The sequence below is a fragment of the Lithobates pipiens genome, unplaced genomic scaffold (assembly GCF_037356315.1).
Source record: "Lithobates pipiens isolate NorthernLeopardFrog02 unplaced genomic scaffold, aLitPip1_a1.2 Scaffold_8, whole genome shotgun sequence".
Taxonomy (NCBI): domain Eukaryota; kingdom Metazoa; phylum Chordata; class Amphibia; order Anura; family Ranidae; genus Lithobates; species Lithobates pipiens.
The window spans coordinates 207308565-207333774 of NW_027507903.1; the positions used below are offsets into that span (position 1 = coordinate 207308565).

The window sequence follows — 25210 nt, forward strand, 5'->3', positions numbered from 1 at the left end:
ATGCACGTGCACATGCACACACGGACACCAGCACAAGCTGGACAAGGGTGCGTGTTTGCGCGTGCGGGGGGGAATGCGCTGGAATGCGTGTACACGTACATTAGAGGTTGCTTGGCGCCAATGAGCCTTTAAAAGGACTGCAGCTGCACAAGTGCAGCGCTGTTTGATCTGCAGCTAGGGATTCCTGTAAACCTGTAGCTGCATTCTGATCACCTGCATTGACCTGGCTCTGTTTTACTTACCCGATTTCTCCAAAGCTGACCTTGGCTTCACCATGTTATAAGGAGTTCCTTGGTGACACCTCTGCCTGTTCATCTGACTCTGCTTCAGCCTCAGCCCTACCTATCTGATTTCCTGTGTTTGACCAGTCTTATGTCACTCTGCTCCAGCCTACTGATCAGTTCTATTTGATTGCCTGTGTATGACCCTGCTTGTCTCACTCTGCTCCAGTCTGTACCTGCCAGCTTCCAGGTCTACCTGCCTCCGCTGACATCAGCAACTGGACCTGTCTGGTTGCTCATCATCCATCCATGCCTAAACCACAAACAGACACTCCTACCTCACTGCGCTCTAGTCTACTGTTCCCACTCCAGTGGCTCCTGAGCCAGGGCTGTCAGGGAGGTCTCCTTCTACAAAGCCAGACTCTACCACATGGTACGTAACAACTTGGCCCCGGTACTATATGATTGCTGTAACCAATCACAGAGCTCACACAGCAGTAAACAATTACATAATTGTTTACTATTGTTCATGTGCTCGCTGTTATTGGTCACAGCGGTCACATGGTAACAGGGCCATGCACAGCGGCCTGGTACAATGAATATTGATTGGGTCACCAATCCCGCTGCTGTACACTCTAGAGAGGGTGCATGAGTGGGCAATGCGGGAGGACGTATGGGTACAACCACTCTTATGGCCAGACGGGTAGCAATTAATGGAGAACTTCATGAAAATAGTCAGGGATTGCTTAGCACCTAGCAACTGTTGAGAAAACAAAGTATAGTGTTTATAGTCCGGGAGTCTATTAAACTGGCCATACATGCTTAGTTCATTATTTTTATCCAGCACCCTGGCTGAAAATGAACAGATTTTTCCATCAACACAAATTTTCCATCAACACAAATGAGCCGTCTTGCTATTTTATTCAGCAAGACGGTGCGCTGTACCATTCATCAGGTCATATCTGACCCTGGAGGTCGGTTTCTAATTGTTGTTGCTGATTTATATGTGCATAAAATGGTGCTGGTGAACCTCTATGTTCCTCCCCCATTTCAGATTCAGGTGTTATATGATCTGCTGGGCAAGTTGAATCCTTATATGCATCTTCCCCTATTGATTGCAGGTGACTTCAACACCATCTTGTGTGCCGCCTTGGATTAGTCTAATGCGTCCAGGGCAGCCTCAGTGGATTTAGCTGCCTGGGCAGACACGGCTTCTTTAACAGAGCTGTGGAGATGGAAAAATCCAACGACCAGGCACTTCTCCGATTTATCAAAAACTCATAGATCTTCCTCACTGATAGATTTGGCATTTGCCAATGATCCCATGTTACAGCTGGTACGGGGGCGCAAATTATCTAGCGTGTGGCCTCTCAGATCATACACCCTTGCCTGTGCACATTGTCTTCCCTCGTAGCTTAGGGGGGAGCAAGGAGGTTGAATCTGGGTTGGTTGGAGGTAGAGTCAGTGTCCTCTCAGGGGGCCCCGCATGTCTCTGGTTACTGGTAGGATAATCTTAAGTCAGCTGATATTTCTTGTTGTGTGGGATGCCTTCAAGGTATGTATGCAGGGACAGTACATATCGGCCATTAAACAGGCATGGAAAATTTTCAATAGTAAAACCCAAGAACTACAAGATGTAGAGAGGGTGCTTGAACTAGCTCATGCTAATAACCAATCAGATGTTACCTACCTAAAGCTATTGGAGGCTCACCGTTTCTGGCGATGCACTTCACAGAGCTAACACATACTTCCTGGACAAGGAGGGCTGAGTCTATCTTTGAACAGGGTGATAAAAATGGGAAATTACTGGCCATTCTAGTTGCTGAACAGAGAATACAGACAAACATACCATGTATTAGAAACGGCCAAGGTGCTCTTCTTATGGATCCAACTGATATTTTGGATACGTTTGTAGAATATTACAAGGCATTATATGCTCCTATACTAGCTTACAATGCACAAGAACTGGAGACATTGCTGTCTTCTCTAGCTATCCCTGTGCTGTCTGAAACAAATAGCAACGACCTGGTGGCTGAGATAACAGAGAAGGAGATTAAAACAGCCATCAGGTCATTCCCTCCACACAAATCTCCAGGCCCTGATGGGTTATGTATAGAGTAGTATAGAGCACATCTGGAGGCCCTGGTCCCATGGCTTAAGTCTCTTTTCCTTTTTTGTTTAGAAAATAAGATTCTTCCAGACTCACCATTGGAGGGTCAGGTTATTCTTCTGCCTAAACCGGGTAAGGATCCATTTGCCTGCTCCTCCTATAGACCCATAGCACTTTTGAACCAGGACCTAAAGATCTTGACAAACATACTAGCCACAAGACTGTTAAAAGTTATCACTACTCTAGTGGCCATAGATCAAACAGGTTTTATCCCTCAGAAGTCTACAGACACAAACCTTCGCAGGCTGTTCACACACCTACAGATTGATCATATTGATCAAAGGGCTAGGGTGGTGTTGTCCCTCGACATAGCTAAACCCTTTGATTCTGTAGAGTGGAATGTCGGTGGGGTTGAGACATATGGGATTTAGAGACGTGTTTAGGACATGGATATCTTTGCTCTACAGTAAGCCAATGGCAGCCATCAAGTTGGGTACGTCAGTCTCACCTCAGTTTGCGGTGAGTAGAGGAACGCGTCAGTGATGCTCTCTATCACCATCATCATTCGCCCTAGCGATAGAGCCACTAGCCATAGCACTCAGGAAATCACCTGATGTGAAGGCGAGTGTACAGCTTTGTATGCAGACAACATGCTTCTCTTCTTACAGGACCTGCGACCATCTTTAGAGGCAGTCTTTGAGATCTTGGGAGAGTATTCCCGGTTTCTGGGTTGTGTGTGAACTGGGAGAAATCAAATGCAATGGCCATGGACATGGGTGCTCAGGGTCTGGCGACAAAAAGGTCCCCATTGCATGGGTATCACAGTTTAAATACCTTGGCATTCAGATAACTCTCAAGGTAAGCGATTACATGTCATTAAATCTCCTCCCACTACTGGCCAAGGTAAAAATACAGCTAGATGCTTGGAAGCATCCATCACTTTCACTTATTGGAAGGATTAACCTTCTTAAGATGAAGGTCTTCCTGTACTTCTTAAGAAATTCCCAGATTTGGGTCCCATCCTCTTTCTTCAAATGTGTGAACAGCCTGTTTGTTTCTTTCCTATGGTCCACAACACACCCTAGGATCAGTCTTTGAACACTGCAGGAGCCTCTAGGACAGGGAGGGCTAGCCCTTCCGGACCTCTTTAAATACTTTATAGCGATGCAAATGGTAGTGGCTAGACGCTGGCTGTTACGTGATAATGGGGACACAGCAAATGTGTTGGAAGCAGCTTATATGGGGTCGTATGAGAGCCTATTCTTTCTGGTATACAGGGGCACCTTGGCATCGCCATCTCTGACTGGCTCGATTCGCGTCACGGTGCGCGCATGGGACAGAGCACAGGTGCTGATGAAATCTCAGATAGGTATATGGTCACCAGACACACCCTTGTGGTTCAACCCCAAACTACCACATTTGGGTACGATACCAGATCCCATCATATGGGCTCGGGTGGGTATAAAACAACTGAAACATATAGTTGAGGGTAAGAAATTACTTTCAATCAACTAAAGGACAAACATGGGTTGCCTAAAGCCGTGTACACACGTAGCCGTCTGTCCGACGTACTTAGTCTGGCGGACTTCCCGCCAGACTGTCCGTCGGACTTTCCGAACGGGCTACTTGCCCACACACGGCACTTTTTCAGCGGACTAATACGGCGTACTAAGTCCGCCGTACTATCCGCCCTACTTTTGAAATGAAAGTCCGCTCATTTCGAGCACGTCTCCAGGTAGGTGGGGCCCAGGAGGGAGACGTCGCTGGCCCCGCCGCCTGGTATGGACTTAAAGGGGAACCCCAACGCCGAAAAAAATCGGCGTGGGGGTCCCCCCAGGTCCACATCAGACCCTTGTCCGAGCACGCTACCCGGCCGGTCAGAAAAGGGGGGCGAGCGAGCGCCCCCCCTCCTGAGCCGTACCAGGCCGCGTGCCCTCAGCATGAGGGGTGCCTTGGGGAAGGGGAGGCCGCGTGGCCCCCCCACCCCAAAGCACCTTGTCCCCATGTTGATGAGGACAAGGGCCTCTTCCCGACAACCCTGGCCGTTGGTTGTCGGGGTCTGCGGGCGGGAGGCTTATCGGAATCCGGGAGCCCCCTTTAATAAGGGGGCCCCCGGATACCGGCCCCCCCACCCTATGTGAATGAGTATGGGGTACAATGTACCCCTACCCATTCACCTGTAAAATAAAGTACAAAAAAAACACAACACACAAGATAAAATAGTTTATTGCACAGCTCCGGGGGTCTTCCGTCTTCGGGGGTCTTCTCGCCGGACTCCTCCGCTATCTTCTTGTAGCTCTTTTACTAGCGGAGGAGCCCGGCTTTCTTCCTCGCCGCCGCCCTTCTTCCGACTTCGGGGGTCTTATCCCCCTCTTCGGTTCTTCTGCCGGGCCACCACGCCTTCTTCTAGCTCTTTTACAGGCGGTGGCCCGGTCTTCTGCCGCCGCCGCCTTCCGTTCTTCTGTCCTTCTCTTCTTCTTCTTCTTCAGATGTTGCCTCGCCGAGTCCTCCGCTCACAATGACGGGGACCGGGCACGCGGCGACTTATATAGGGACAAGGGGCGGGGTCTTCGGTTGATGTCACATGGGTTGATGTCACATGGTGACCCCGCCCCCTTACGATGTCACAGTCCCGGAGGATGCTGGGACTGTCGCCATGTGACATCAACCCATGTGACATCAACCCATGTGACATCAAACCATGTGACATCAACCAAAGACCCCGCCCCTTGTCCCTATATAAGTCGCCGCGTGCCTGGTCCCCGTCATTGTGAGCGGAGGACTCTGCGAGGCAACATCTGAAGAAGAAGAAGAAGAAGAGAAGGACAGAAGAACGGAAGGTGGCGGCGGCGGCGGCAGAAGACCGGGCCACCGCCTGTAAAAGAGCTAGAAGAAGGCGCGGTGGCCCGGCAGAAAAACCGAAGAGGGGGACAAGACCCCCGAAGTCGGAAGCAGGGCCGCGGCGAGGAAGAAAGCCGGGCTCCTCCGCTAGTAAAAGAGCTACAAGAAGATAACGGAGGAGTCCGGCGAGAAGACCCCCGAAGACGGAAGACCCCCGGAGCTGTGCAATAAACTATTTTAACCCTTGTGTGTTGTGTTTTTTTTTGTACTTTATTTTACAGGTGAATGGGTAGGGGTACATTGTACCCCAATACTCATTCACATAGGGTGGGGGGCCGGTATCCGGGGGCCCCCTTATTAAAGGGGGCTCCCGGATTCCGATAAGCCCCCCGCCCGCAGACCCCGACAACCAACGGCCAGGGTTGTCGGGAAGAGGCCCTTGTCCTCATCAACATGGGGACAAGGTGCTTTGGGGTGGGGGGGCCACGCGGCCCCCCCTTCCCCAAGGCACCCCCCATGTTGAGGGCACGCGGCCTGGTACGGCTCAGGAGGGGGGGCGCTCATTCGCCCCCCTTTCCTGGCCGGCTGGGTAGCGTGCTCGGACAAGGGTCTGATGTGGACCTGGGGGGATCCCACGCCGATTTTTTTCGGCGTTGGGGTTCCCCTTTAAGTCCATACCAGGCGGCGGGGCCAGCGACGTATCCTTCGTGGGCCCCGCCTACCTGGAGACCCGCTCGAAATGAGCGGACTTTTCTCCGGGCGGGAAAACTCCGCTCATTTCAAAAGTACGGCGGACTGGCATACACATGGCCGGATTGTCCGCTGAAATGCGAGTCCGGCGGTAAGATTGGAGTGTAAAACTACTTTCTAAGTCCGCCGTACTTTCGGGTCAAAAAAGTATGCCGGAGTCTACACATGCGGGGATTGTCCGGTGGACTTGAGTTTGCCGGACTTTTCCACCCGCTTGTTTGATCGTGTGTACGCGGCATAAAACTACTTTCTAAGTCCGCCGTACTTTCAGCTCAAAAAAGTATGCCGGAGGCTACACACGGGGGGATTGTCCGGCGGACTTGAGTTTGCCGGACTTTTCCACCCGCTTGTTTGATCGTGTGTACGCGGCATAACTGGTACTTCTTCCGTTACATACAACTAAGGCCGCGTACACACGGGGGGACTGTTCGCCCAACTTTGTCCGCTGAACAGTGTTTCGGCGGACAGTCCGCCCATGTGTGGGCTTTCAGCGGACAGTTTCAGCGAACAGTCTGCTGAACAAAGTTTTTCGGAAATTCCGAAAAACTGTCCGCTGAAACTTGGTTTAGCGAACAGTCCCCTCGTGTGTAGGCTTGTTCATCAAACTAAGTTCCGCGCATGCTCAGAAAGGATTTACACGCCGAAAGTTGTAATGCAGTGTATAGGACGTCGTATTTTCCGTCCCGTCGTACGTGCCGTTCACGTCATCGCGCACGGTTTCAGCAAACTGTTCGTTCGTCGTGTGTGGGCAAGTCCGTCCATGCTAATTTTGAGCGGACTGTTCACTGAAACTGTTTGACGGACAAAGTTGAGCGAACAGTCCCCGCGTGTGTACGCGGCCTAAGACATGCGTTTATGACACAGTTTGGATCAGATACCCTGGAACTAGGGTCATCCCCTTTGGAGTCTTTGCTATGTGAACAAAATCTAAAAAAAACTTTTATCAGAAGTCTATAAAGATTTGTTTGTAGAAAGGCCAAAAAATGCTTAGCAAATGCAGGGACACATGGAGTGCTTTAATTCCCGATTTCAGGGGAGATGATTGGGATGATATGTGGGATCACCCGTTTGGGACTCTAGTGTCAGCTCAAGATAGGAATTTTTCAAAAGTGTGTTTGTCTTATTTAACAATTTTTTACACTTTCTCTGTGAAATGGTAGGGGTACTTTTGTATCCCCTTACCATTTCAAACAGGGGGGGGACGGGATCTGGAGGTCCCCTTGTTAAAGGGGGCTTCCAGATTCTGATAAGCCCCCTGCCCGCAGACCCCCACAACCACTGGCCAGGGTTGTGGGGATGAGGCCCTTGTCCTCATCAACATGGGGACAAGGTGCTTTGAGACCCCCAAAGCATCCTCCCAATGTTGAGGGCATGTGGCCTGGTACGGTTCAGGAGGGAGGGGGGGGCGCTCTCTCGTCCCCCCTCTTTTCCTGCGGCCTGCCAGGTTGCGTGCTCGGATAAAGGGTCTGGTATGGATTTTTAGGGGGACCCCCACGTCAATTTTTTTTTATTTGACGCGGGGTTCCCCTTAATATCCATACCAGACCTGAAGGGTCTGGTATGGATATTTAGGGGAAACCCCACATCAATTTTTTTTTTAATTTGACGCAGGGTTCCCCTTAATATCCATACCAGACCTGAAGGGCCTGGTAATTGAATTTGGGGGACCCCCACGCTTTTTTATTTATTTATTTATTTATTTATTTTTATCAATGACTTTCAATGAGTGCTCTCTGTATTATGGAGCCGACAATTCATAATAGCTGCGAGTGATTTTAAAGGACTTTTTTTCCTGTATAAATGACACTTTGTGCAGGGACAGTTCTAAGCACCAGAAACATGCGCCCCATTCACAGGCATACTATAGACACCCCCCCCCCCCCCCACGAAATTTAAAGGAATATTACACTTTTATTGTTTCACTTTAATCATTATTAAAATCACTGCTCCCGAAAAACGGACGTTTTTAAAACTTTTTTTTTGCATTGATACATGTCCCCTGGGGCAGGACCCGGGTCTCCAAACACTTTTTAGGACAGTAACTTGCAGAATCTTTTCTCTCTGTCAAATCTTTTTTCTCTGTCGAAGATTTTCTCTATATAATCTTGGACTAATAGAGGTAAGGTTAGGCACTAGGGATGAGCCGAACACCCCCCGGTTCGGTTCGCACCAGAACTTGCGAACGACCCCCACGTTCGAAACGAACGTTAGAACCCCATTGAAGTCTATGGGACTCGAACGTTCGAAATGGAAAGTGCTAATTTTAACGGCTAATATGCAAGATAGTGTCCTAAAAAGGGTTTGGGGACCTGCCTCCTGCCTCAGGGGACATGGGTCACTGCAAAAAAAAGTTTTAAAAACTGCCGTTTTGGCGGGAGCACTGATTTTAATGACGATTAAAGTGAAAAAAAAAAGTGAAATATTCCTTTAAATATGGTGCCTGGGGGGTGTCTGTAGTATGCCTGTGAAGTGCCACGTGTTTCCCGTGTTTAGAACAGTCCCTGCACAAAATGACATTAAACGGAAATAACACCATTTAAAACTGCTTGCGGTTTTAATGTTATATCTGGTTCCTGCAATATGGTTGAAAATCATTCAGAAAAATGGCATGGGTAGCCCTCCCTGCCCATTACCAGCCTATTTGGGTCTTGTACGCATATTAAGGGGAACCCCGTACCCATATTAAAAAAAGGAAATGCGTGTGGCCCCCAGGCCCTATATACTCAAAACAGCAGTATGCAGGCGGTGCAAACAAGACAGGGACTGTGTAGGTTTGTTGTGTTAAGTTGAATCTGTTTGTAATTTTCAACCGGTACATTTTTAAAGTGTAGCTCCAGTCAAACAAACTATTTTTAAGCTTTTTGGAAAACATAGGGAAGGGTTATCACCCCTGTATAATTTGTTTTGTCGTCCATCTTTTTTCATCTCACTTGCTGCTGTCTCCTTGCGTTTGCAAGTAGGAGATGTTTGTAAGTTGGATGTTTGAAAGTAGGGGCCTGCCCTATATTATAGCGGTATGTACTGGGTACAGAGCACGCAGACAGCACGCACTATCTCCTAACACTACTGACTGCAAGCTCTATTATTAACCACTTGACCACTGGGCACTTAAACACCCTTAATAACCAGACCAATTTTCAGCTTTCGGTGCCCTCACATTTTGAATGACAATTACTCAGTCATGCAACACTGGACCTATAGGAAATGTTTGTCCTTTTTTTCACACAAATAGAGCTTTCTTTTGGTGGTATTTAATCACCTCTCAGTTTTTTATTTTTTGTGCTATAAAAGAAAAAAGACCGAAAATTCTGCAAAAAAATGAATTTTTCTTCGTTTCTGTTATAAAATTTAGCAGATTAGTAATTTTTTCTTCATAAATTTTGGCCAAAATTCATACTACTACATATCTTTGGTAAAAATAAGTACAACTTGGTGGATATTATTTGGTCTTTGTGAAAGTTATAGAGTCCACAAGCTATGGTGCCAATATCTGAAAATTGATCACACCTGAAGTACTATTTCCTTTTTTTTTTTTTTTCACAAAATTGTCATATTATCAGGTTATTTCACACACACAGCATATGCATACCAAAAGACCCTGGAGAATACAATGGTGGTCGTTGCAAATTTTTATCTCACACGGTATTTGCACAACAATTTTTCAAACGCGTTTTTTGGGGGGGAAAACTGTTTTGTGCTTAAAAAACAAACAAAAAAAAACAGTAAAGTTAGCCCAATGTTTGCATAAAGTGAAAGATGAAGTTATGCTGAGTAAATAGATATCAAACATGTCACTCTTCAAAATTGCACATGCCCGTGGAATGGCGCCAAACGTCGCTACTTAAAAAATCCCCATAGGCGACGCTTAAAATTTTTTTTACTGGTTACATGTTTTGAGTTGCAGAGGAGGTCTAGGACTAGAATTATTGCTCTCGCTCTAACGTTCTCGGCAATACCTCACATGTGTGGTTTGAACACCGTTTTCATATGTGGGCGGGGCTTATGCACGCGTTCGCTTCTGCATGCGAGCACATGGGGACATGGGCGCTTTAAAAATTTTTTTTTTTTTTTTTATTGTTCATTTTACTTTATTTATTTTAGTTTGACATTTTTTTCCCCAAAAAAATATATTTTTGATCACTTTTATTCCTATTACAAGGAATGTAAACATCCCTTGTAATAGGAATATGGGGTGACAGGTCCTCTTTACAGTGAAATCTGGGGGTCAATATGACCCCACATCTCACCTCTAGGCTGGGAAGCCTGAAATAAAAAATAAAAAAAAGATTCTGGCTTTGATCGTGCTGGCGAGTTGGTAGAAGCACCGGAGGGCGGTGAGGGGTGGGGGGCGTCTATGGCTGGGTATTTCAGGGTATCACCGAGTATGGCTGGGTATCTCCGAGTATGGCTGGGTATGGCAATTTATGGCAGGGTATTGCAGAGTATTGGCGGGGTACTACAGAGTAATAGCAGGGTACTGCAGAGTATTGGGGGTACTCCAGAGTAATGGCAGGGTACTGCAGAGTAATGGGGGTTACTGCAGAGTAATGGGGGGTACTGCAGAGTAATGGCAGGGTACTCCAGAGTAATGGCAGGGTACTGCACTGCAGAGTAATGGCGGGGTACTGCAGAGTAATGGCGGGTACTGCAGAGTATTGGGGGGTACTGCAGAGTATTGGGGGGTACTGCAGAGTAATGGGGGGTACTGCAGAGTAATGGCAGGGTACTGCAGAGTAATGGCAGGGTACTGCACTGCAGAGTAATGGCGTGGTACTGCAGAGTAATGGCGGGGTACTGCAGAGTAATGGCAGGGTACTGCAGAGTATGCACTGGTATTGCAGAGTATTGGCAGGGAATTGAGGGGTTAAATTTGGTGAGCAGCGATGTGGGCACTGCAGATGCAGCCCACATCGCTGCTGACACCGATCTCTTTCCCCTCCGCTGTACCGATCGGTACAGAGAGGGGAGGGAGGAACCGGCGTAATAACATGACGCCGGTTTGTTTACAAGTGATCACTCCGTCATTTGACGGAGCGAACACGTGGTAAACGGCCGCGACGAGCGGCCGTTTACCGTGATCCGTGATGCTCTCGAGTGTGCGCCCCAGGGGGCGCGCGAGAGCAGAATTCTGGGAGGCCGTTAATTAACGGCCTCTCAGAGTTAAACAACCGCCCTGAAGCCGTTAATCGGCAATGGGCAGTTGTTAAGTGGTTAAAGCTAGATCACTAGCTATATAGGTGAATATAGTGGTGTATACTGCGGTCCGGACACAGACAACAACCACTACACAGCAGCAAGATAGGAAATCAGCCAAAAACGATCGGTGTGTACTGTGTTGAAGGTACACAGAACACCCACTGCTTCAGATGCTAACACACTACACGAGGCCGCCTCAAAGGCGGCCTTATATAGTGTGGGGCGTGCACTACACAGCCTGAGCTATGATTGGCCACAGGCAGGATGCCTGTGGCCAATCATGGCTCTCCTCGCTGCTGGCGCTACGATTGGCCAAGCATGCGGGGTCACAGTGCATGCTTGGCCAATCATGAGCCAGCAATGCAATGCGCCACCGCAGTGCATTGTGGTCCGCAGGCGCCAATCGAATTTTGACGCGAACGGCCCAAACGTTCGGAATTCGCCGAACGGCCGAACAGCCAATGTTCGAGTCGAACGTACGTTCGACTCGAACACGAAGCTCATCCCTATTAGGCACATTCGACCACAGGTTCTATAGACAGATTGCTATTGTAAGAGTCACGTCGAATCTCCTATTCTATATCGAACTGTTGTAACAATGAAAACGAAAATAAAGCATTTATTTATGTCGGATCTTTCGTTTTTCGGATTCTGTGCTTTCGTTATCGTTTGTCAAAATGAAAATAGCTGAAATTCGGACGAAAATGCATTCGGACGAAAATGAATGCACATGTCTAGTAGGCAGCTGCAATTGGCAGGGTGAAATGCAGGCTTTGCACATATATTGTACATTCACATCAGTCCCTGCCCTCAGTGAGCTTACAGTCTAAGGTCCCTAATGCCCTGGACACACGGTCGGACATTCCGATCACAAAATCCGGCAAATTTTTACCAACGGATTTTGGCTGAAACTTGTGTTGCATACACACGGTCAAACAAAGTTGTTGGAAAATCTGATTGTTCGGAACGAGGTGACGTTCATAACGTACGACGGGACTACGTAGAGGTCAGTAGCTAATAGCTTTGTCTCATAATTTATTCTGAGCATGCATGGCACTTTGTCTGTCGGAATTCTCTACACACGATCGGAAAAAGTCAGATCGGATTTTGTTGTGGGAAAATTTTAGATCCAGCTCTCAAACTTTTTCCGTTGGAATTTCCGACAGAAAAAGTCCGATAGAGCCCACACATGATCAGATTTTCCGACAACATAATCCGATCGGACCTTATCCGTCTGAATGTGCGACCGTGTGTATAGGGCATAACTCACATACATACAAATAATAGGGCCACTATTATTGTGGGGTTCCCACTTTAAGTGAATCTATGAAAAAATTGTCTCTGCCACCCCACCCCAAAGCACCTTGTCCCCATGTTGATGGGAACAAGGGCCTCTTCCCGACATCCCTAGGCGGTGGTTGTAGGAGTCTGCGGGCAGGGTGCTTTTTGGAATCTGGAAGCCCCCTTTAACAAGGGGGGGCCCCAGATCCCAGCCCCCTATTTGAATGAATATGGGGTACATCATACATTGCACTTGGTGACCCTGCCCCCTAGTGACATCATCAACCCAGCATGCTCCAGTTGGTGATGTCACAAGGGGCGGGGTCACACACTGACATCATTGGGTGACTCTGCCCCTTAGCTATTGAAGAAATGTCAGACGGAGGGGCAGGCAGTCCGCAGGGAGCATTCGACAAGGCTGGTGTTTTTTTTTTCTTTTTCGGGTTCAGCGATGTGGCGGGTGGCATAAAGTGGATCCACATCAAGGACATTGTTTTTTATTTTTTAATAAAGGAAGTGTCAAGCACAGCCTTGTGTGCTGTCTTTATTCACTTTTTACCCCCTCACCCACAGATTGCCACGACCACAGCCCAGAGTTGTGGGGAAGAAATCCTTGTCCCCATCAACAATCAAGGAGACAAGGTGATATGGGGGTGGGTAATACTTCTTGACCATGCTTGAAAATGTTGGCTTTTGGCAAAAATAATTGTATGAATTAAAGTAGAACTAAAAGCAAAACTTTTTTTTCATTTTGAATAGGGTAAGGGAGTGTTATAGCTGTTTTTTTTGTTTTGCCATCTGTGTCCTACTGAGGATATATCCCTCCACTTCCCGTCCCATAGCCAAAACAGGAAGTGAGAGGAAATCCCTCCAAAGTGAGGGACTCCTGGGTCACTAGAACTTTTGTCCCCATTGGAAGATTTTCCTTCTATTTCTGTTCTGGTGTCAGCTCTACAGATGGGAAGTCTTGGAAAAAAAAGAAAGGTATGTTATGTGACACGTCAGAATTGAGGGAGAGAATTAGCTTGTGGGCACTTCCCTTGGCACTATAGCAGGCACCTGCAACTGTCAGGGTGAGATGCAAGCTTTACACATATATTTTACATTCACTGCCCCTGCCCTCAATGAGCTTACAGTCTAAGGTCCTTAACTCACATTAATACATACAAATAATAGGGCCAATTTTTTAGACTGGAGCCAATTAACCTGCCTGCATGTCTTTGGAGGATAGGTGGAAACCGGAGTACCCGGAGGAAACTCACGCAGGCACAGGGACAACATGCAAACTAATAGCCTGTATTTTCCCAGATGTTAAATTATTTTCATGGGGCAGGTGTTGCCAGTTCTCCTGTTTAGCCAGGGTAGTTAGCTCCATTAGTTAGCTCCATTAGCACATAATAGAGGGCTGATTCTCCTCTACGGTCTGTTCTTCTTTATCGTCAAGTACGTCCTCCGCAAAATGCTTTCTGAAGGGAATATTTCTGACAAATGTATTCATTTCCAATATTTTGTTAAATACATTTTAATTTCTGTCTGGTAGATGAAAAAGAAAGACCCTTGAACAGAAGAGCCAGCTCTTGTAATGTAAGTTCAACACCTGAGATGTTGATAACATTATCTGAAATCAATCCTTTCTGTTTCTCTATCTCTGTGGATAACGTTTGAGCGTTCGATTCTCTTGATCTACTTCATCGTCATCTTCTGTGTTTCTTGATTTGTATGTTTTTTCTTGTATTATTTATTTTTGGTTATTTCGTTTTTTGTAGTTGTACTTCTTTTATCTGTATAGAAGACAGAGCTTGCAGAAGGTCTGGAGGTACCAGTAGAACTGGATTCTGTAGTGGTTTTAAGCTGATTGTCTGATTTCTCGGGTGAACTAGTTTATTCGTTTTCCACTTCCTGATCTATTTTTCGCTATTAACTTGCTTGTGTCTTCCACCCCAACTATGTCTGTCACATACCACACCACTGTAATCCTGTATGTCCTGGAAATATTTTTCTCTTTTAACTGACATTATATCGCATTTAAACGTCTCAATATCCAATGTAAGCTTTTCACTAAGCCAAATTTTTTTTTTTAAACGCTGTGGGGTCCCCCCAAAATCCTTACCAGACCCGTATCCAAGTATGCATCCCAGCAGGCCTGGAAAGTGGGGGGTGAGCGAACGCCAAATGCCCCCCCACCCCAAAGCAACTTGTCCCCATGTTGATGGGGACAAGGGTCTCTTTGCCACAACCCTGTTTCTTGTGGTTATGGGAGTCTGTGGGACAGAGGCTTATAGGAATCTTGAAGCCCTCGTTAACATGGAAGCCCCCAGGTCCTGGCCTCTTCTTATGTGAATGAGTATGGGGTACATAGTACCCCTACCCATTCACCAAAAATGTGTAAAAAGTGAATAAAGACAGTACAGAAGTTTTTGACAATTAAAAAACAATGTCCCCTGATATAGATCCATCTCACGCCGCCCGCTGCACCGCCAAACTCCAGAAAAAGGAAATAAAAACCTCTGGTCTCGTTAACACCTCCCATGGACAGGCAGTCCATGGGGAGCATTCAACGAGGCCAGAGTTTTTTATTTCCATTTTTTTAGGGGTTTGGCGGTTTGCCGTCGCTACTTTGACATTAAGTAGCTAGGGTGTGGAGTAACCTGATGACCACAGTGGGTGACCCCGTCCCATTGTGACATCACAGACCGGAGCATACTCGACCGATGATGTCACAAGGGGGTGGGGTCTCCAATTGACATCAACTGGTGGCCCCTGTCCCTATCTATTTAAGAGCTGTCACCCAGCAAAGTAGGCATTAGGCAGTCAACCTTCGTCGCAGGTGGGGGGTTTTTCTTTCGGGTCTGGTCGTCATGATTGATGATGGATCTACATTGGGGGACATTGTTTTTAATAAAGAGCTTGTCAAAAACTGTCTACTGCTTTTCTTTTTTTTTTACATGTTTTTTGGTGAATGAGTAGGGGTTCAATGTACCACATACTCATTCACCAGGGGGGGGGGCGGGATCTGGGGGCGCAGTATAAGCTGATATTTAAGGAGAAGGGAATGTTAAGGGGGGCTTTGAGATTCCAAAGTGCCCCCTGCCTGCAGAGTGGGGTTCCCACTTTAAGTGAATCTATGAAAAAAAATTGTCTCTGCCACCCCACCCCAAAGCACCTTGTCCCCATGTTGATGGGGACAAGGGCTTCTTCCCGACAACCCTGGGCGGGCGGTGGGTGTAGGGGTCTGCGGGCAGGGGGCTTATCGGAATCTGGAAGCCCCCTTTAACAAGGGGGCCTCCAGATCCCGGCCCCCTATTTGAATGAATATGGGGTACATCGTACATTGCACCTGGTGACCCTGCCCCCTAGTGACGTCATCAACCAGGCATGCCCCAGTTGGTGATGTCACAAGGGGGCGGGTCACGCACTGACATCATCGGGTGACTCTGCCCCTTAGCTATTGAAGAAATGTCAGGCGGAGGGGCAGGCAGTATGCAGGGAGCATCCGACGAGGCTGGAGGTTTTTTTTCTCTTTTTCGGGTTCAGTGGTGCGGCGGGCGGCATAAGGTGGATCTGCATTGAGGACATTGTTTTTTATTTTTTAATAAAGGAATTGTCAAAAGCTTGTGTGATGTCTTTATTGACTTTTTACCCCCTCACCCACAGACTGCCACGACCACAGCCCAGAGTTGTGGGGAAGAGATCCTTGTCCCCATCAACAATCAAGGAGACATGATGATTTAGGGGTGGGCAATACTTCTTGGCCATGCTTGAAAATGTTGGCTTTTGGGCAACAATAATTGTATGAATTAAAGTAGAACTAAAAGCCAAACCTTTTTTTTACATTTTGAATAGAGTAAGGGAGTGTTATAGCTGTCAGTTTTTTGTTTTGGCATCTGTGTCTCACTGAGGATATATCCCTTCACTTCCTGTCCCATAGCCAAAACAGGAAGTGAGAGGAAATCCCTCCAAAGTGAGGGACTCCTGGGTCACCAAAACTTGTGTCCCCATTGGAAGATTTTCCTTCCATTCAGGCCCGGACTGGCCATAGGGCAGACCGGGCATTTGCCCGGTGGGCCGGGGCCGCCCATGGCCTGTTGATGATCAGGCCGCACAGCGGGAGGTAAGCGCGGCCGCGGCCTGATCGTGGGTAACACAGGCCACGGCCGCCGCTCGCCTACCGCCATACGGCCGTGCCTGTGTCCTGCGGAACTGGCGGCTGCATGGGCTGTGCTGTGTGTCTCTCTCACACACAGCTCAGCCTCAGCGCCGCGCTGACAGTTCCACTCTCCTCCTCCAGCTGTGGGCGTCCGCGTGGTGGGGAGAACTTCAGGCTGCTGTCACTATTCCCCCCCTCGCTCCCCCTCCCCTTCTCACGTCGGCAGCAGGGGAAGAGAAGGCGTTCCTTTTTGGTAGTTTTCCCTCCCCATTGGCCAACACAGAGGGCCAATCAGAAGAAACTAGAGGGGCATCATGGGAAATGTAGTCCCAGAGATACATGGCACCATTGGTATCAGCAGGGAGCAGACTACAGTCCCCAGCATGCACTCTGCTGGGGTGAAAGAGAAAACCCAGAAACAAGCTGAGGAGTGCTTGTAGCAGCTACTACAGGAGACATGGCAAATTAAACAGACGACTGTGCTGGGGGAATTAATAGCTCCAGCACAACCAGCCACGCTGCACCGCACCACCAGAGAGAGTGACGCTGCACCGCACCACCAGAGAGAGAGAGTGACGCTGCACCGCACCACCAGAGAGAGAGAGAGTGACGCTGCACCGCACCACCAGAGAGAGAGAGAGTGACGCTGCACCGCACCACCAGAGAGAGAGAGTGACACTGCACCGCACCACCAGAGAGAGAGTGACGCTGCACCACCAGAGAGAGCGCAGCGCTGCACTGCACCACCAGAGAGAGCGCGTGCTGCACCGCACCACCAGAGAGAGCGCGACGCTGCACCGCACAACCAGAGAGAGCGCGACGCTGCACTGCACCACCAGAGAGAGCGCGACGCTGCACCGCACCACCAGAGAGAGCGCGACGCTGCACCGCACCACCAGAGAGAGCGACGCTGCACCGCACCACCAGAGAGAGTGACGCTGCACGCACCACCAGAGAGAGCGCGACGCTTCACCGCACCACCAGAGAGAGCGGCGCTGCACCGCACCACCAGAACGAGCGACGCTGTACCGCACCCCCAGAGGGAGCGACGCTGCACCGCACCACCAGAGAGAGCCACGCTGCACCGCACCACCAGAGAGAGCCACCCTGTACCTGCAGCGCCAGAGGGAGCCACCCTGTACCCGCAGCGCCAGAGAGCAGGTCAGTGTCACTGGGCCATGGACACAATAGGAGACAGACAGTACTGGCATGGCCACAATAGGACTAGGACACTATAATATAAAGGGGACTGCCCCGTAAAAGGGCACTGTAATCATTGCAGTGCCCCTTTTTAGTGCAGTTCCCTTTATATCACAGTGTCGCTGCACATTACATTGTGGAGGACCAACACCAGCCACCCCCGCTAATGTCTACCGAACCCACCCCCCCCCCCCCCCCCGTCCCTGGAAAGGTTGGCTGCTCAATCTAAAAATGCCCGGGCCTATTTTTTGTCCCAGTCCGGGCCTGCTTCCATTCCTGTTCTGGTGTCAGCTCTACAGATGGGAAGTCCTGAAAAAAAAAATGAAAAATTTTGAAAAAATTAATTTTTTCCTGTTTTTTTCAAAACCTTTTTTTCTTGAAAATTTTAAAAAATCAAAAGATTTCTGAGACTTTATGTAAAGACTTAAATTATTGCCAGTTCCGTCAGCTAAAGACAAGTGAATTGTGGAATACAATTCACGCAACACTACTTTTCAATGCAGTTCTCAAACAAGAATGTGCTTTTCTGCCGTTAGGGAGCACTGAAGGGGAACGGTTTCACTTTAGTTTGCTTGTGGGGTCCATCTTGTACCCCCTAGACTTGCAGTTAGGTGATTGTTGGGATAAAGTAGATGATAGATTCTGTCCTCTCAGGCCTTAATTGTCAAGTCAAAGGGTAAATTTGTCTGACAAATTAGTTTATTATTTTTAACCTTTAAATGATTCCTATTAATGTTCTCCACCATCACAGCATAATGTTTACCTATAGGCTAGTCAGTAAATATTTTTTTCTTTTCCTCCTCTCAGTAGACCAATTTCTAGCATATTGAAACATTTCCACAGTGCAATTTCTGCTGAGAACAAAGCAGCAATTTGCAAATATTGTGAGAAGAAATGTTATCCCCAAATGCTACAAGGATGACAAAACACATGCTTGCATGACAGAGGTGCCATAAAGACATTGAAAAATACTTTATGAAATGAAATTATGAGGACCATAATGAAAGTGCAAGTAGCTTTTCTCTGCAGAGATCTAATTTTGGAAACACTCTTTCTGCTGCTTCCGGATCATCACAAAGTGTTTCTTCACCAGCAGCATCTTCAAGTAAGGAAGTGTTGCAACACTCACAAAAATACACACTTCATTTATAGTTTTTTATTTATAGATAAAGTGCCACTCAAAAGGTAAACCTTGCTATGGAGCTTAAAGTGATTGTAAACTCTGACCCTGCCAAGCTAAATTTCAAAGAAAAAAGTATAGTAAAGCATTTTAAACAAGTGTGCAGTAAATTGAAGCCCCATCACATGTTTCTGATACTTCCGCCCTTTCTTGTTCTCCTGGTCTGTAATCTCACACATGTGCAGTAATTTTCTAGCCAAGCCTCATTTTCACATGGGGTTTAGACAGAGCTTGTATATGGGAACTAAGTCTTGTGGGATCTCAGAGCTGTGCCACAGGCACAGGAAATGATGGAGCCCCAGCATATCATTAAAGGACTTTTGGCATCCTTGTGGACTGCCTTCCCAGAAGAGTTGAAGCTGTTATAGCTACAGAGGGTGAGCCAACTCAATATTGAACTCTAAGGAATAAGACTGAGGTACCATTAAAGAGGAAGTAAACCCTGATGAGTTTACTTCCTCTTTTTTTCCCTGCCAAGGTAAAGCATAATGGACTACTATGCATCGCATAGTAGCCCATTATGTGTCACTTACCTGACACAGGAGCCAGCGAAGTCGCCGCTGTCCCCTGTAGTCCGCCGCATCCATCTTGCTGGTGGCGTCTCGCAGCTCCGCCGCTGTCATTCAGCGAAGCCGCGATGACGTCACTCCCGGGCATGCGCACGGGAGTTGACAAATGCGGCAGCTCCATTCTTGGAACTGCCGCGTTCAGTGCGCCTGCGTGCCGATGTCTACGGAGCATGCGCCGTAGACAGCGGTGCCCGTTTTCGGGCAAATATCTCCTAAACCATATAGGTTTAGGAGATATTGCTTGGACCTACAGGTAAGCCTTAATCTAGGCTTACCTGTAGGTCAAAGTGGTTTGTAAGGGTTTACAACCACTTTAAAGCTCATGTGCGTGTAAAGGCAGCTGTCCCAATACTTTTGGTAATATAGTGTATACTGTCCTTTTTATAATAAAAAAATACATTTTAGGACGCAAGTTTAGTTTACTTACTGAATAATATGTACTTTTATTTCAAGCATAATATTTTTATATACACTGCATTTCATGTTCCCAGTGTAACAAAATGACTCCCAGTTTGTACAACTACATCGCACTGAATTAAAAAAAAAAAAAATCTGATAATTTCAATTGTTTACAGAAAAAAACAGGGAAAACATTTTTTTTTTCTCATGGCTTCAAAATTTCCAGAAATGTTACATCTCTAGTCAGCCCAAAATGTGTGATTTCCTTCTAAACTCTTCAGTAACAGTAAGCAGGACAAATAGATTGAGTGAATCTCTCTAACAGGGGCAGAGGCGGCAATAAAAACCTGACAGAAGTTTGAATCCCTCTCCATTCTCCTGTAGCTGTCATCTGTGAGGTGAGTTGGTTGTCAGCAACCTTTACTGTAGGTAGGGACAACCCAAAAGGGCATTCCATTTCACTACTGTTATTTGCCCTAGCCATAGAGCAACTGGCTGCCATATTTAGAGACAATGCAAATATAATTGTTTTCTGATATGATAATATTCATGTAGCTCTTAGGCTTTGCCCTCAAAGCGAATCTCCTCCATGTGACTTTGGCCTCTAGCTGGTTTGCTGCTGAAGGATAAGGCGCCTCTGTTAGCTACACACAACAATGACGACTGGGAAAAACGGCTCTTCATCTCCTCCCCTTACAGGCCTCCACTGGGAATTGTAGTCTGTCATCTCATTCGCATCCACAACATAGTCCTTTAAGAGAACTACAGCTCCCATAGGCCAGCACAATCTGCATCAAAGTCTTTTTAGGCCTTCGTTTCCCACTGGCTCCCTCTAGTGGATAGAGGCAAAACAGCATTGACTATGTCAACATAGGAGTACTGAGTGAGCACATAGGGCAGCTGCAGCAAAGTGTCTCCGTGGTTGGCTCCTTGTGGGAAAACTAAGCATACGGCTACATTTATATCACCTTTTGGATGATACCACACCCTTTCTGTCAGAAGTGATGTAAGTAATTAGAGAATTTGGTATTTATTCTGTCATTCTGATTAGTGGTCAGTGCCCATTCACACTGTCATTTTGCATAGACACAAACGTACCTGCATTGAAATTCATTTGCATGCTGCATTGCAAATTAAAATGAGCTCCAACACTTTCTTTTTTAACTTTTCTAAGCTTTATTTTCAAAGAAAACTGTTTTAACTCATGTGTTTATATGTGCTTCTGTATGCTTCCATGCATTGCATCATATTGTGCTAAAAAAAGGAGCTTGCTCTACTTTTTGTTTTCAGCATAGGGCAGCGCACATCGGTGTGAACTGCTCCTAAAATACATTGCTTTTATAATTTATATACGCTGACATATGTTGATTAACACATGCTAGTGCACCGGGTCTGAATGGACCCTTATCTGTACTGCTTCTTCTGGATGGAGACCATACCCAGCCAATAACCCATGTATGCCCTATACCACCTGGTATGGGGTCTTATGTATACTACCCTAACAGACACCAGTGAGGTAGACTCTACTGTTTCTGTTCTTTTCATTTATGCAAATTCACCGGACCGCAGTTCAGGGCTTGAAGCCCAGAGATTCCGTAGGTCTAATCAAATATTTCCCAATTTTTCAATAAAGAAGTATTATGAATTAAAAAAAAAAAGGAAAATGATATCGCTATAATAGACCTAGATCTTCACAAAGACCAAAGGATCCAAAGCCAAAAAGTAAAAGTGGATTCATAAACCCTGATGTTTTTAATTACATGAGTTTTTTTGGCACCATCTTAAAGCCTAAGATAAAGCAGAGGTCCGCCCACCGCTGCAAAAATTAAAAGCCAGCAGCTACACATACTGCAGCTGCTGGCTTTTAATAATAGGACACGTACCTGTCCTGGAGTGAAGCGATGTCGAACTGGTTAATCAATTTTTAACTTAAATTCAAATCATTCAAAAATGTTGAAATTCATTAGAAAACAGATGTAAACACAGATGTACACAAATGGATGTAAAAATTGAAGTCCGGATCTATTTTTCATCTGATGTGCTAACAAAGAAAACATGACTAAACAGATGAAGCAAACGGAACGCCCATGCGAAAGGGGTCTTAGGAAGTTTACCAGAAAAAGAAAAAACTCAAAAGGTAAGCAAACACTTGTGTACATGTATTTACAGTACATCAGTGCATAAAGTCACACTGAAGCATTAAACAAGATGGTATGCGCAGGTAAGAACAATAACATTTATTTAATAAAAATAATGGCACAACTAGATTGTTTTGTGATGCTTATTATTAATTTCCCTTAGACAAGCTACAAGCAATATTGTTATAACAAATACAGATGTATTAAAACCTCACAGATTTAGATCATGGAAAATGAGAGCAGCAATTTGCTTATGCTAATTTCAGACCCCCATCATTATTACTGTTAGAACACACCTTAATGTGCAACTATATTGTGTATACAAGCCAAAACTATAATCCCAAATGGAAAAACACTTTTTAAAAGGACACTGTTTTTCCATACACAATCGTACTATCACATGTGTGCCAGAACATAGCATATTGCTTGTAACACACCCTTTCAACATGCTTTTATTACAATTAACTCTCTTTATATGCACACAAATCATTTTATATTTATCTTACTAAGATTCATTGCATTGGGTTGACTATCTACAGAAATAGTCAAGCTTGACAACGTAGAAAAGCAATTATCAATAATGTTGAATTAATTGCAAATAGAAGCAATACCGACATTAAAGTAATGGAAAAAGGAGACACATTATGGGTCCACTTTCTTGAGATTGTGGACTCCCCAACCCTCCTGTCATCTATTATAGATTAGTGTAGCTAGCAGGACAGCAATGGGTATGATATTTGGGTGAGGCCCCTTTAAGAAGGTGAAAGCAAGGGATTAGGGAAGAACCAATCAGGTGTAAGGGAATTTGCTGGAAGCTATTCTAAAGGCTATATAAGGTTAACAGGTAAAGGGGTTTTCCTCTTTGCCTGTGGACCACCAAGAAGATTGGAGCTCTCCCTACCAGGCTTGCAATGGAATCCTTATTGCGTCAGCTCCTGGAGAAGGCGGGTGGTGCAGGAGGGGAGGCATGGCTTTGCCACTGTCTAGCGTTAGACTCTGCTCTTGAGGAACAGCTGGAGGAGGATGGAGGCGGAGTCTCAGTGGTGGGCGGGGAGCAGGCTGGTCTTAATGGCGGAGGGCGGAGAGAGCAAGAGCCAGCCCTGCGCGGATGAATGAGGAGAAGTGTTCCTCCCGAACATTTTTGACAGGCTGCGGAGGCAGCCGAAGAGGAGAGCGGGCCTTGCGAACGGTCGGAAGATTTTGTCGGCGGCGGTGTGTCAAGGGGCCGCCGTGGCTCTAAGAAGCAGCGTACATGCTCCCAGTCAGTGGACAGAGGCGGTCAGCGGAATCAAGTGAAGCAGCCATCAGCAGTGCCAAGGGGAATGCAGCCAGCGCAGCACCTCTCAAGACAACCTGCAGCTGTAATGATACAGCAAGGCACTCTGCGTGCTGAGGTGCCTCAGCAGTCCCAGGTTGGGTGTTCCTTGCAACCCCCAGACCCAGCAGCGCTGCTGGAGGTGGAAAATCAGCAATGTGTGGTACAGCCTCCAGCAGCTGGTGAGTTAAACCAATTGCATATTCTGAATGGGCTAGTAGGATCTTTGTCTTCTCTGGTTCAATCTCTGTTTCAGGTGTCTGTACCTCCCTCTTCTTCTGTGGCATCATTGCCTGTCAACTCTTCTGTTGCTGTGCTCTCTCCTGCCCCTACTAGTTTAACAGTGAACAATAGGAATGTTAATAAGGGATTGCAGGATGACATTACAGGCCCTGAGTCATTACATACAGCTGCACCTGCTAATATACTGAATGTACCTGAAACATGCATGAAAGGGGTTATGCCGTGTGAGATGTCACCATTAGGATGTCATTTAAATGCATCAGTAAAAGATAAAATATGGAAAGGGGAACATATCGATAACTTTTCGCTCCTTCCCTCTTACAAGGAATTTATGATTAGATCAGACAAGAGGGGGGAAGAGAAGGGTGAGGAAGATAGGCGTAGGCCGGTCCCCAGGTCTTTTAATAATTGGCTACAGGCCTTCTGTATTTATGCTGGCATACTAGCAGAGAAGCACCCGGAGCTGTGTGGGGGCCTTTTCCAGCACTTAGACCATATATTAGAGGCGTATAGGAGCTTTGGTGGCCTGGGTTGGTTTTACTATGATGAGTCTTTTCGTCAGAAGCTGTCCATACACCAGTCATTAAAATGGGGAATGAAGGATGTGGGCTTGTGGCTTAATTTGATACTCCCTCAGAAGACGGTGTCATCCAGGCCATCCACATTTACTGCTGCAAATCCGGCTTTTAGAAAAGGCTGTTGTTTTGCTTTAAATGAAAGTCAGCGTCGTTGGAACTTGGCTTGTAAATATAGGCATGAATGTTCAATTTGAATCTGTGCGCACCCAGCAGCTAAATGTTTTAAAAAGAATTTGAATGTTGGTCTTGGTCCTGCGCAGAGGGATATTTTTCCAAAAAGCCTGCACTCCAGTGAGGCTGGGAAAAATGTGCCCATGGCTGGACAACTACCCAGACAGGGAGAAGGCATGTTTCCTCATTGAGGGTTTTTCTAAGGGCTTTCCTTTACCTTCTTTTTCAGGGGATGGTTGTAAATTAGTGGGGAATTTTAAGTCAGTAGATTTCTACCCTCAGATAGTTGGGGATAAGTTGTGTAGGGAACTGGCGGAAGGACAAATTGAAGGGCCTTTTGAGCATCCGCCATTCCCTAATTTTCGTATTTCCCCATTGGGAGTAGTTCCTAAGCGTGAGCCTGTCAGGTCACCTTGAGGCGAGGTGACAGATGCACACCGTATGCGATTCTTGGGTCTCAAGTCTGCGAACTAAGCTCTGCAATGGATCATCTGCAGGAAGCGGCACGTCAGCTGGGTCTATGGCTGATCAAACTGTCAGGTCACCTTGAGGCGAGGTGACAGATGCACACCGTAGGGATCAGGAGTGCACCGCAAGGTTGTGGACCCTACGGCTGACTGCTGCGGACGGGAGACAGGTCCCACCGGGGTTAGAGCGTAAGATTCCCTGGGGTGTGGAGTCTAAGAGCCAGCAGGTTTTCACCAGAGCCTCGAGTGGTGAGGATGGACTTGGCTGCAACTGGCTCCAGGTCGCGACCCCCAGGGTCCCCCAGCTCACACCCACAGTAGGCAACAGGAGGATAGGGATGGTGAGGGACAAAGCCAAGGTCGGGGCCACAAGCAGACAGGAATAGTCAGGGACACGCTAAAAG

At 47.0% G+C, this 25210-nt stretch overlaps 1 protein-coding gene across 1 annotated transcript in view; it reads left to right on the top strand.

The window, feature by feature from the left end:
• The first annotated feature begins 1707 nt into the window (after positions 1–1707).
• ASZ1 (ankyrin repeat, SAM and basic leucine zipper domain containing 1) overlaps positions 1708–25210 on the top strand; it is a 575076-nt gene continuing 551573 nt past the window's right edge. Inside the window, exons 1-2 of the mRNA XM_077471359.1 lie at positions 1708–1776; positions 2404–2463. Coding sequence (XP_077327485.1) covers positions 1708–1776; positions 2404–2463 — 129 coding nt within the window. The remainder of the gene's footprint in view (positions 1777–2403; positions 2464–25210) is intronic.